Source organism: Rattus norvegicus, chromosome 10 (genome assembly GCF_021556685.1).
Source record: "Rattus norvegicus strain SHRSP/BbbUtx chromosome 10, alternate assembly SHRSP_T2T, whole genome shotgun sequence".
In the NCBI taxonomy this organism is placed as follows: Eukaryota; Metazoa; Chordata; class Mammalia; order Rodentia; family Muridae; genus Rattus; species Rattus norvegicus.
In genome coordinates, this window is record NC_141543.1 from 97,635,892 (window position 1) to 97,648,756 (window position 12,865).

Genomic DNA, 12,865 nt, shown 5'->3' on the forward strand with positions numbered 1-12,865 from the left:
TCTGTGAGCGGCTGACATGTTCCAGGTCAGACGTCCCTCTTCCCTAGTGCTGTTTGAGTGGAGTTAATCATAAGCTCGTCTCTCTTCCCTGGTACCTTAGTCTAGATCCCTACTCACTTGGGAGCCTAATTCCCATCTGTACTAGGTAGGTCCCAATGGGCCATCTTTCAAGGTGGTCCTTTCTTCATCGGCCGTCAAGGAGGATTCTCTAGCTGTGGATGCCAGGGAGCCATTTTCTCACGAGCTTAGCCAGCTGTTCAGGCCATGCAGATGCTGTGGGCCTGAAGTTGTGAGCCTGGCTCCTTGCTCTGAGCGGCACTCTAGTCTTTAAGAAACAAGGCGGGGTTGGGGATTTAGCTCAGTGGTAGAGCGCTTGCCTAGCAAGTGAAAGGCCCTGGGTTCGGTCCTCAGCTCTGGAAAAAAAAAAGAAAGAAAGAAAAAGAAACAAGGCAATTCCCAAATCTAAAACTACCTTTATTTGTGGCTGGCTCAGCATAAGTCGCCTTCATCAGTGAGCAGAATTATAAAACTGTACAAGAGGTAAAAAAATAGGCCGTTTAACTTAGTGACCCTCATATCATGAGCTTTGAAAATACACATAAAATTGTACAATCTGGCAGTTTATAAAATATAAAGCTAAAAAGAATATTTTAGTTCCCACAAAGAGGAGTGAATCACACAATCAGCACATATCCATTAAACAATTAACTGTCCACAGAGAAGACACATGGCACAAGATTTTTTTTAAAAATCATCCAAAAATTAACATTCTACCCAGACCAAATTATTCACCCTTTAAAGACAAGGCTACCATAAGGTGGCAGGATACAGTGTAACTTTTCCTTTTCCAGTTTTAGAATGGTCAGGGGTACTGTCCAAAATAGATCTGATGTGCTTTCAGCAAGTGCAATTGTAACCGGATATACTTCGGAGTAAAAATTAAATAAATATAAATAGATTTAATAAATATGTCATTGCAAAAGGAACTACACAAGGTCTTTGTGTGGGGACGCCACATAGCTGGCTGGTAATGCTTAGTGAGTGGGGACTCCCCCGTCACAGTTTTAGGGACAACTGGGAAGGAATACTATATCCACCAAACACATGGGAACAGGAGAGGCCACCACAGGACTCTGGCAAGCAATGTGGATAAGGCTGCTCCAGAGGGAGACACAGCACAGATGTGCTTCTGCGGCTTTCTAGTGAGTACAGAAGAGACCTAAGTGCGGAAAGCAACCAGATTTACACACGGACATTCTCTAGTTCATCCATGAAAAGTAAGAACGGGGGTGGGGGAGAGGAGCAGGCACTTTGGCTTGAAAGAATCCAGACCTCAGGTGGAGGTCTGATAACCTTCAGGTGAAGCTGATGATAGGCCCCAGACGGCCAACACCATGGCTTCCAGATATGAGGGATGGGCAAGGACAGAACTGCTGGAAACCCAATCACGGAGCAGGGGGAGTTTCAAGATCTAAGAGGCTCTTTCCAGGGTAGCTATTGTTCGCACTCTAGCTCTTCCGACACCTCTGCACCGTGACGACAAAAATGATGAACACAGAGCAGGCCCAGAAGCAGACAGAATCCTGGCACAGCTAGCGAGTGGAACCAAAGCCCTGCAGATGACAAGCAAGGGCCAGCACAGGGGAGCCTGCAGCCAGAGGTGGCTCTGCAGCGGTCACAGCAGCCACCAGCTGATTAGCCTTGACTTTGGGAAAGGTGCTGCTGCAGCCACCTGAATCGCGTGCACACGAAACCGCCACAGTCAAGTGACTCCGAGGAGAGTCGTCTCGGGCCTATCTTCAATTTGGTGGAAACCACTCAGCCATATCCAGTGATCTCAGACCTCCATCTTCTCTGTATTGCATCATGGGAAGAGCAGGGGATATCTCTACTTACAATTAGGGGTTCACCTTTAGTCTCTAGATGGCCTAGCGATTTACCATGTGGCACCTATGTTCCTAAAAGTGCAAGTGCTTTGGTACCTAATGAAACGGCACACTTCCTAACTGAAAGTTCAAAACAAGACAAGGTTTAAACAAAGATAACATCACAGAAACGGCTCAATTCCATTGCAAAGCTGAAGATGCTGTGCTCGTAGACACCTGGCAGTCTCCTGGGATCATGCATGATGCTACGGGGCTGCCCTGGCGGAAAGACAGTCTCCTGCTGAGCACCCCAGATGCCCAGGGTTTTTATGGTACACCTAGAGGACACACGGTGAGCTGAGATGGGACGGTTTTAAGGCACAAGTGGGGCAAACCCCAAAATACACCCTTCTTAACCACTGGAGTTTTCTTTCTGCCCTGACACTTGTGTGCCGTGGATTCGTGAGGCTTCAAAAGGCAGAAGTTTTTCCCGTATCCTTCATCTATATCCCAAGTGACTCATATCCCATCTAGCTCTCCGGAAAGTTTTCAAATGAGCATGGTGAACAGAGGACTTCTGGAAACTTGATTGGTCAGAGACTGAGCTGAGAAGTGATAAGTGGCAAGGACAACTGAAAAGCTGACTCCAGGCAGACTGGGAGGTGACACGAAGGTGAGTCTTTAGAAGAGACTTCAGCACTTGTCAACGGGAAACTTAGCCATGAGGAACGGGCAAGCAGCAGTCCCTCCACACTGGTCTTGGCTGTTACCTCCTGGGCCCATTGACAAAGTGCTATGCTAACAAGTGGCCAGGAAGCCAGACATGGGGTCTAAACAGGGTCACCCATGAGGTCCAAAGATGTAGGAGGTTAAGAAAAAGTCCTCTTTGACCACCATGAAAGTTAAGAAAATCAAATTCTACAGTAGCAGAGGAAGCTCTGGGTAAGTGGCCCTGACATGCACACCCAGAAGCTTTTAGGGGACGCAGTGGCAGTGACTCAGTCAGTGCAGGGCATGAAGCTGCTGAGACCACTCTTAGCACAGAACAAAATGGAGCCTTAGCTCACCAGGACTACACAACGGAAACCACTGCTGGCTACAGGGAGTCTACACAGAATCTCCCCACAGACCCTGACTGCATGCTAACCTCTAAGGCTCCCTAAGACAATAAATTCTGACTGGAACGTAAATTAAAAATTAATTTTAGAGAAAAACGGTACTGATGTAATTATTTTGACATTAATACACAGTGTTGCTAGAATGTCTTACTTTTAGCATTTCACAATGTGCTACATTCTCGAGGGAATGGTGATTTTTGGTACCACATAAAACAGAAGATATTCTATCTTGTACTTCTTCACAAGCATCGAGCTACATTTGACTTACTCACGTGAGCGTAGCTTTCTGCAATCTGATCAAAACACACTTATAAAACCTGCCAGGAGGAAATCTAAAAGCCGGCCTAAAAAGCCCATGATAGCCTGGTCTTGGTACTCTGCCTCCAGGCATTGACTCAATCTATTCGCTAATCTGCTGGCCTCTGGGGCAGAGGGACCCTATCACTCACTTTCTGGTTCTGAGCTTCTCCGAGTGACTAAGAAGTTCCCTCTCGTTGCTCCTCTCTGGCCCTGAAAACCTGTCTCTGTCCCTGTCTGGTCTTAGCTGCCTTCCTGGTGGCCAGGAAACTCAATCTCTGGCCCGCATGGCCAGGACTCAACCTCTCAGGGGCCACTGTTTAGGCCACTTGTGCTGGGCCAGCAGGACATCCAGAACCGAATGTCTGCTTCCTCTTCCAGAACCACAGACACATATCCAGTGTCCACGGGCATTGCTAAGTAGTCTCCATGCCCCACTCTCACGACTGCTGCACGAGGCAACACAGGCTCATCAGTAACTTGGAGGTGCCTCCTATCCCCATGGCAACCTCTGAACATCTCTTCCTTAACCCCACAGCTCTCAAACCATCTCTATCAGAGGCTGGCTGCACTTGCTGTACCCCACCCAATAGGGCTGCTTCTAGCATGCAGGCAAACAGGATTCTTCCACTCTCTCACTGAAAGGCCCCCAAAATGCCATCTCACAGGAATTTTAGAAAGAAATAAAAGTGGAAGTGAGTTCATCCAGTGAAAGGTTGATGCTGCTCCTTCTGCAGCCCCTGGGACAGGCCCACCTCTGTAGCCATCCCTGACTACAAGGTTTCAGGGCCACATCTCCTCAGGTCTCTGTAGTCGTGAGGGCGCTCCTGCCTCCTAGATCAGCATACTCCTCTTCTGGCTGCAGATCAGCAGCTCAAGGCACTTGGTTTGAGAAGCTTAGTCTTCCTGCTAATCCCAGAGGCAACGAGCTATGACCGCAGAGATCAGGCCCATGGTCCTTGTTGGGGCCACCAGACCAGAGGGCTGCCCTCGCTCAGAGGGCATCTGGAATCCCTGGAGGCTGGGCTTCTGTGGGCTCGTGCCAGTAGTAGGTCTGGAAAAGTCTCTCATGTCTGCACAGTTCCATGGCTCGGTAGGTGTGAGAGAGGAGGTGGGGGAAACGTGATGTGAAGTAGCGCACGAAGTCATCAGGGATGGAGCCCAGCGTCTCCTGAACCTCCAGAGGGAGCTCCCGGTAGTGGTGTCTCTGTGAATGAGCAGACACACAGCTTTACAGGTAGACAGCAGTGCTAGGGCTTCTGTAGACAGAAGGTGCATGTGCCACCGTGTACCCCGGCTGTCCTGAGCCTTGCTTCCTTCAGTAGGAAAGCTGCAAGCATTAAGGCCTGGCTGAGGGGACAGCAGCTTTAGCCTCACGAGGTGCTGACTGCCTGCAAGGGAGCGCAGGCCTCTTGTGAAGGCCATGGGATTGTAGTGTTTGTCTCAACAGGCTCGGCGGCTGCTTCTGTGACTGAGGTCTGCCCTGTGTGAAGGCTGCTTGGTGACAGCACAGGTCAAGAGCATCCCTAGGACTCTAAGAGGACATAGAGGGACCCTTTCCCAAGTCCCTGAAGACCTGGCCTTATACAGGAAAGTAACCAGGAGTCCCTGGTGGAATGCTGATACAGTGGTTGTCAGGCAGGCAGAGGGGACCAGAATTAGCAAGGAGACCATGAAGCACACTTGTCCCAAGAGACTAACTAGTCCCTGCAGCTTAGCCCTGCACTCTAAAGCCTTCCTTGAGGGAAGACGTGGCCTTTTCCTTGGTGCGCGGTTGGAATGAGAGCAGTTCCCATTCGCTCATATACTTGAAGGTGTGGTTCCCAGTTGGTGGACCATTTAGGATTAGGAGGTGTGGCCTTGTTGGAAGAGGTGTGTCACTGGGTGTGTCACCATGCCAGGCCCAGTGTGGATCAGAATGTGAGCTCTCAGCTACTGCTCCAGCCCTATGCCCGCCCGCCCCTGCCGTGCTCCCTGCTGTGATGGTCACAGACCCTCTCTGACACTGTAAGCAAACCTCCAGCTAAAATGCTTCCTTTGTCCATGGTGTCCCTTTACAGAACAGAACAGTAACTACGATGCTTGTTAAATCCAGCCGAGCCTGCCCAGCCTCTACCAGGTAGGATCCAGTGTGAGGAAGAGATACACAGAAGTGAGTAGAGGGCAGCAATCTCGCTGCGCCCACCACCGAAGTCCTCGCAGCCCTTTACCTTATTCCTCATGGCTCGGAGGAGATCCCGGACGGAGCCACCTTTATAGGTTCTGAATTTGCGCAGATCTAGAAAAACATTAAGGGATGTAATGGTTAGGCCAGTAAATCTTTACAGAGAATTCCTGGGTTCTTGCAACTGGACTAAAGTGAAACGAACTCTCAGTCAGGACAAAAGATGCTACTACCTCTTGGATCTGAACAAAGGTGGTGCTCCTCTGGAGCCCAGCACCTTAGAGCACAACGTTATCACCAGCCTGTCACCACCAGCCTGTCACCACCAGCCTGTCACCACCAGCCTGTCACCACCAGCCTGTCACCAAGGGACAGACATAAAACTGCATCCCTTTGACCAAGCCCACAAGGACATCCACAAGGACACGCTCAAGTAAGTCTCAAATCCAAGAGGAGGGATTTGGAACTCCAACAGCTGGAGCTGCCTTGTCTACATCAAGTTCTCAGAAATGGTTGCAGTTTTCAAAATGTCTCCTCCCGCCTTAGCATGGTCACCTGTCTGCAGGGGGACAGTGATGTTCTCCCGCCAGTCCATCTTAACCACAGCTCTCCCGCCTCTCTCCAACTGCCGCACGATCGGGCCATCCAAGGACTCCTTTTCTATTCGGTCACTCACATCCTGGGGGAAGACAGGCGATGGGTGCTGGTCAGGGTAGGGATTTGGGGTTGTCCGCACTAAGCTACAGAGCAGGCACTGGTCTGTGAGCTGTAAGCAAACTGACATTCCTCTCAGGCCTAGGCTGCAGGCTCCTCAAAGCTAGGCACCTACCCTGATCCACTGACTTTGTCTCTGTGAGTAGATACATCTGTCACTCACTGGGATGAACTTGCAGAGATCCCTTCCATGTCAAGAGAGAGATGTTATAGAAATGTACCTGTATGCAGGGCACACATCCACCTCTGGACGTTCACACTCACACAAAGCATATTTACACAGAGCTACAAGGTACAAAACACCTTCTCCAGGGAGCCAAAGCATAGCGGGAGAGCTTAACTCAGCCTGGGCTTCAGATGTCCTTAAAACAGGACGTCTCAACGGCTAACCAGAAGGTCACATAACTCCTCACCTGAGCACTAGAGAGGCTATGAAGAGTGGTAGGTGGTGGATCCTGTAGGAGGGAAGGAGGGGTTCCCTATGTACTAGCCTTTCAGAACCCCTGCCTGTAAGACTGGCTATGAGACGGAACGATGAGCCCATACATCAACACTGAGCCCTTGGGAGAGTCGGTCACATACTTCTTTGATAAAGGCAAAAATCAGGCTGGATAATTTTTTCTTTTTCTTTTCCCCAACTGACGGACAGGGTCTAATATAGTCCAGGCTGGCCTTGAACTTGCTACATAGCAGAAAAATGACTTTGAACTCATAGTCCTTTTGCTTCCACCTCCAGAGTGCTGAGATTCCAGGTTACAGGTGTAAGCTAGCATGGCCACATACTGGGGATTCCTATTCGAATGTACAGGGAAAAGCCTTGAGGGAAAGCTGGCAGGATGGCTCAGTGGGTGAAGGTACTCACCACCAAGCCTGATGATCTGAATTTCATCCCTGAGCTCTGATAATAGAGGGAGAGAACTGACTCCCACAAGAGTTCTTCTGACCACCACATGTACACCAACACACACACACACACACACACACACACACACACACACACACACCACCACACACACAAATAAATGAAAAAAAAAAAAAAAAAAAAGCTCTGTGGAGACTGGACAGTCCTAGCAGGCCTGGTGGAAACACTTCTCAGAGTTGCAATTGCTTTAGTTACAGCTGGTTGACTGAACAGAGACACCCTGTCTAAGTCAGATATACAACTTGGATATACTGACTCTACTTCATTTCTGTTGTCTGTTTTGTCTAGTAACCTAGACTTGAGAATTTTCATGTTATATCCTGTGGCTTACAGTGACCAATCATGATGCTACATGTACCCATTGCTGCCTTGGAGTAAGATACTGGACCCTTCACCCCAAAGACATTTAAATGATTACTAAGCACCAGCAAAAGGCCAGGCAGTGTCCTTTGTAGGTGCTTGGGACAGAACAGTGATTAAAATTACCCACAAAGGGGTTGGGGATTTAGCTCAGTGGTAGAGCACTTGCCTAGCAAGTGCAAGGCCCTGGGTTCGGTCCCCAGCTCTGAAAAAAAGAAAAAAAAAATTACCCACAAAGTCCTGCCTTCAATGGGCCTGTGTTGAAGGGCATCGCTATAGCCATGGCTCTGCCAAACTCCAGACAATGTGAGTGTCCATTCTAAGTCAGGGTGCTTTCCAGGAGAAAGCCTGCTGCCCCACCCCACACTCTTCATGGTTTACCCATCTCATGCCACCTAACACCCACCAACAGTCCACACAAAGCCACTTGGCAATGTCACAGAAGCACAGCTGTAGCTGTCACTTGCCAAGGAGGTCTGAGCCACTGATCTTACATTGTACCCCAAAGTGTATACTAACAAATGAGATCTAAGTAAAGGACAATAGAGAAAACTTAAGGAGATGTCTGAGCTTATGACATTGAATGACATTATACGGTATCTGAATTTGCTTCAAAAGATGGCTCAACAGTTAAGAACACTTTGTGCTCTCACAGGGGACTAGGTTTGGTCCCAGCCCCATGTGGCAGCCTACAATCACCTGACCCTTGTTTCAGGGGAGCGACACTCCATGTTGGCCTCTGTGCGTACCAGGGCAAATACATGGTGTACATATGTACACTTGTCTCTGCAAAGCCAGAGACAACACGAACACTCAGACACATGAAGAAGAAACTTTAACAAAGTCGTCTATGTGGGACAGCGCAGAGATGAACGCTTGCCGAAACGGATGGACAGAGAGGTGCTCTCCGGAGCACCAGTCTATTTTTGAGATTTAGGAATCTCCAGATATACAGTTTAACAATTAGGGCACAGTGAGGGGCTGGAGATGGCTCAGTAGTTAAGAGCACTTCCTATCTCACAGAGGACCTGGGTTTAGTTTCTAGTATCCACACCGGGTCTCAATCTTCTGTGGCTCTACGGCCAGGGGATCTGACACATTTTCTGAACTCTGAAGCCACCAGGTACATGTATAGTACACAAACATACATGCAGGCAAAACATTCATAAATATAAAAAAAATCTAATCTTTTAAAGAAATAAAATTAGGTACATTCATATGATAGAATGTCATAGTTATAATTTTATGTATAAGTTTTAAAAAGCAGGATATAACACACACACACACACATATATATACATATATATATATATATATATATATATATATATATGTATATATATATAGATCCCAATTATACTATTTATATGAAAACATTTAAAATGTGACGGTTAATTTTAGTTGTCACCTAAGACATATATGTCTAGGTGTGTCTGTGAGGGCAGTTCCAGAAAGGATCCGCCTAGAGCAAAGGGCCTTCTCTCAGCATGGGCAGCACCCACTGACAGGTGGGCTGCTACAGAGAGGGCCTGGGGAAGCAGTCTTGCCTGATGGCCTTTGCTTCTTGCTATACCATTCTGTTGCTGCTGTCATTTTCCCTGGCATCAGAACCCGGCTCCTTTGGCCTTCCACTGTGGCCTAAAACCAGGGGCTCTCTGATCTTCAGGTCTTCAGTGTAGACTACTAACTGCTGACACAGTCCAGTTTTGTGGACTGAGCAGCTACTGGCTCTCAGTCTAATGTGTGATGGTCATGGCTAGACTACCTAGCCTGTACTGTGTGTACAGTCCCTTTACACACTGAACTGACTAGCACAAATGTCAGGCCCATCTGCCTTGGTTGTAGGCAATAGATCGTTGGTTTTGCTCTTTGTCCTTTCACCTTTTGAGAATCTGGAAGACATTAGGATTGTGATGGAGAAACAGGCCCAGGTACCTGGAAGAACTGGAGCTGCTTTTCCAGGCTCCAGAAGAATGGGTGTTTTAGCACGTGCTTTGCCGAGGGTCGCTGCTGCGGATCCATTGCAATCATTTTCTCTATCAACTCACGAGCAATGACGTCCTCTAAAGAAGAGGAAAATAAACAACCACTGCTTTATTCCCAACCCATTGCCAAATGACATCTCAGAACCCTGACAAATTTATGTGGCCCCTACAGTTGTGTGCTTCCGTTGTACATATGTGTACAGGTTTGTGTATGCATGTATACAGAGGTCAGAGGCTTATGTCAAATATCTTCCTTAGTTGCTTCCTGCCTCGTTTTATGAGGTTAGAGTCTCGCACTGAACTTGGGATCTCCAATTCAGCCTGGCTGCCTAGCAAGTCACAGGATCCTCCTGTCTGCATCCCGAGTCCTGGGGTCACAGATGCAGGAAAACCTCAGGCTTCTTTATTTTTTTAAAAAAACCTGGATGTTGAGGATCCAGATTCAAGTCCTCATGTTTTTGTGGTAAGCACTTTACCAACTGAGTCATCCCCCTAGCCCCTGTATGGCCTTTGATACACCCTTCTGCTGTAGGAGTTGACTGTAATAAAATAATGAACTCACACCAAACAGCAGTTGGTAGCGGATTTTCACTATGTGGTTTGTGAAAATGGTTACTAAAAGGGTGGTGGGGGAAGTCTGGATGGTCAGAAAAACTGTCAAGGTAAGGGCTTGTAATACCAGTTCTCAGGAAGTTGAGGCAGGAAAATCATGATTTTGAGACTAGTATGACTTACAGAAGAAGACTTAGGCTAGCCTGGATTACACAAGGAGACCTTGACTAATTAACCAACTAAACAAACAAACAAACAAACAAACAAAAAACCCCAAAAAGATGAAGTTGAGAAAAATGAGACGGTTATAAACGTATGATTGAACCTCATCCCCACTCCCAGCAGCTCAGGCTAGAACTCCATGTTCCCTAGGCTGGTCTCAGATCTGAGATTCAGGCTCCCAAGTGCTAGGATTACAGGTAAGTTCAACCACCCTTAGCCTTCTCTTTTTTACATTTATGTATTTGTGTGTAGGGGAGGACATGGCTATGTGACACAGAACACATGTGGAGGTCAGAGGACAACTTGTAGAAGTTAGTTCTCTCTTTCTATCATGTGGGTGGGTCCTAGGGATTAAACTCCGATCCTCGGGTGCCTTTCACTACTGAGCCATCTTGCTAACCCTTTAACCACATCTTTTTATTGTGTGCAGTCTTGGCTGTCCTGGAATTCACTATGTAGATCAGGCTGGCCTTGAATTTATAGATTTATAGCACATGCCTCTGATGTGCTGTGATCAAAAGTGTGTGCCGCTACTCTCAGACCCATTTTTATAAAAGTCAGTAAGTTAGTATACATATGTAGATAGGCAATTAGAATAACATAAGGAATTGACAGCAGATATTCATCCCTGTATAGTAAAAATATGGGTCTTCATGCAAATGCATTTTTCTACAATGAATAAGGGAAAAACTCGTAAGCAAAACAATTATTTCATTTTAATCTTCTCATACTGGGTTGCTTTGATCTAATCTACTCTAGCAAATTTCCCCATCAGGAGGAAGTGTGCATATGTCCTCCAAGTCAGCAGAACAAGGACAACCTGTCTATCCCTGCTGGTCAGACATGGTGTAACCATGGCCCTCACACAACAGAGTCCAGGTAAGGAAAACAGTAAGGCCCTCTGATCAGGAGTCTCCAGAGGGGGCCTTCCCAGGTCAGGGCCTCAGTACTCCAAGGGTGCTCCATCAGCTCTGTACGTTCAGCCTTTCCTGAGGCCTGACAGGCAGAGTGCTGGAAGGTGCTACCACCCAGTCCACCTGCTCACCGTGCTTGTCTGAGTGGAAGCAGTCAAGGCTGCAGGCGCCCAGGAGGATGTTGGCCTGCCGCTGCAAGGATTTGCCAAAAGGATGGTTGCCCTCAGAGATGACATAGTAAAAGACACAGCCTGCAGAGAAGATGTCCACTGTGTAGGTCTGAAAGAAACACAGAGTAGGAGGCCTCAGACAGCTGTCGCTTCACTCACAGCCCTGACTTCACTTCAGCCCCTATTGATAAGTAGCTAATGAATGTGAATTGTCCAAAACAGCAAGGGGACACCCTGTCGTATTGCCTAGTGTTCTGACTGATGTCAAGTCATTGGCTTATGGGCTGACAACCTGGGACGCTGGCTCTGCCAGCTGCCCCAAGTTAGCGTCACTGACCAGGGTACAATCCGCTATCATGTTCATCCTTGGCAGTGACCTGTGATCTACTCTTGCCTGAAACACTTCTCTTGAATCTACACAGTTGTTTTATTTTGTTTCTCAAGACAGGGTTTCTATGTGCAGCCCTGGGAATAGTAGAACTCACTGTGTAGACCAGGCTGGCCTTGAACTCAGAGATCCACCTGCCTCTTCTCTTGAATCCAAACAAGCCTCTAGACTTAACTTCTAGCTTACAGAAAATAGAGAGCTCTGAAGAAATGCCATGAGAAAACAAGCAAGCAGCCTAGAACGAGGCATGCAAGGACTTCAAAAGTAAGCATCAAAGAACAAAACAGGTAGGGAGGCTGCTGGGAATGGGGAGATGCAGTCCAATTCAGCACTCAATGGAGTCCTGGAGTACAAAACTAGTTGTGAAAGACTTGGGGGGTTGTGGGGGACGTGAACATGAACTGAGTGTTAAGAAACAGGACGGAAGATGCTGACTGCTCAGGTGTGGCAGGGAGGTGGTGGGAGAGGGTCTGTGGGTCTGTCCTTAGGAAACAAGGACAGGCATTTGGGGTGAGGGGCTGAGAGACCTGCTCCTAATAAGCACATGGCGCAGCTGCAGGTAAATACAGGAAGACAGACAAACCTATTTATTATGTATCAAAGTGATTCGGGGTGCAACTGTACAGGCCTTAACATTCTTTCAATTTTCTGTATGCCTAGCAACTCTTAAAAGTCTGGGGAAACAAAACAGACAAATGAAAATTGGGGGCCTGCTCATGGTAGACAAGGCCTGACTCTTCAGGTTCCCAAGGGAAAAGGGGGAAAAGGGACGGAAAGCTTGGGAAAGGCACACTGTTCACTTCTGTCTTTCTCAGAACATGAATCGTGAGAAGTTTAAAAAGGACGTCATTCTGTGATATGCCTGGCACCCAAACCTTGAAATATGATGGGCTGGCGCTGTGGTTTTCTTTAAAAAATGTTCCCATTTACTTACAGGGTTCTCCTTGCAGTCTTCACTCAGCATCTCTGGGGCGATCCAACCTTCAGTGCCAGGCACCCCTGAACGGCGGCTGAAACTATGCCTGCCCACTGCCAGCTTCTTGCAGAGGCCAAAGTCTGAGATCATCGCCTTGATCCTGCCATGTGCGTTGGGCATGGAGAGGAGAATGTTGTGGGGCTTCAGGTCTCTGTGAACTAGGAGAGAGCTCAAAAATTCATCCAATGCTTACCACGAGTGACCCCAGCTTCCTATGA

At 47.8% G+C, this 12,865-nt stretch overlaps 1 protein-coding gene across 1 annotated transcript in view; it reads right to left on the reverse strand.

Annotated features, from left to right (window-relative positions):
- Positions 1-453: 453 nt before the first annotated feature.
- Positions 454-12,865, reverse strand: part of Ern1 (endoplasmic reticulum to nucleus signaling 1) — a 94,647-nt gene continuing 82,235 nt past the window's right edge. Inside the window, 6 exon segments of the mRNA NM_001443666.1 lie at positions 454-4,487; positions 5,491-5,558; positions 6,000-6,123; positions 9,376-9,503; positions 11,245-11,392; positions 12,606-12,805. Of these exon segments, the coding sequence (NP_001430595.1) occupies positions 4,275-4,487; positions 5,491-5,558; positions 6,000-6,123; positions 9,376-9,503; positions 11,245-11,392; positions 12,606-12,805 (881 nt within the window). The 3' untranslated portion in view covers positions 454-4,274.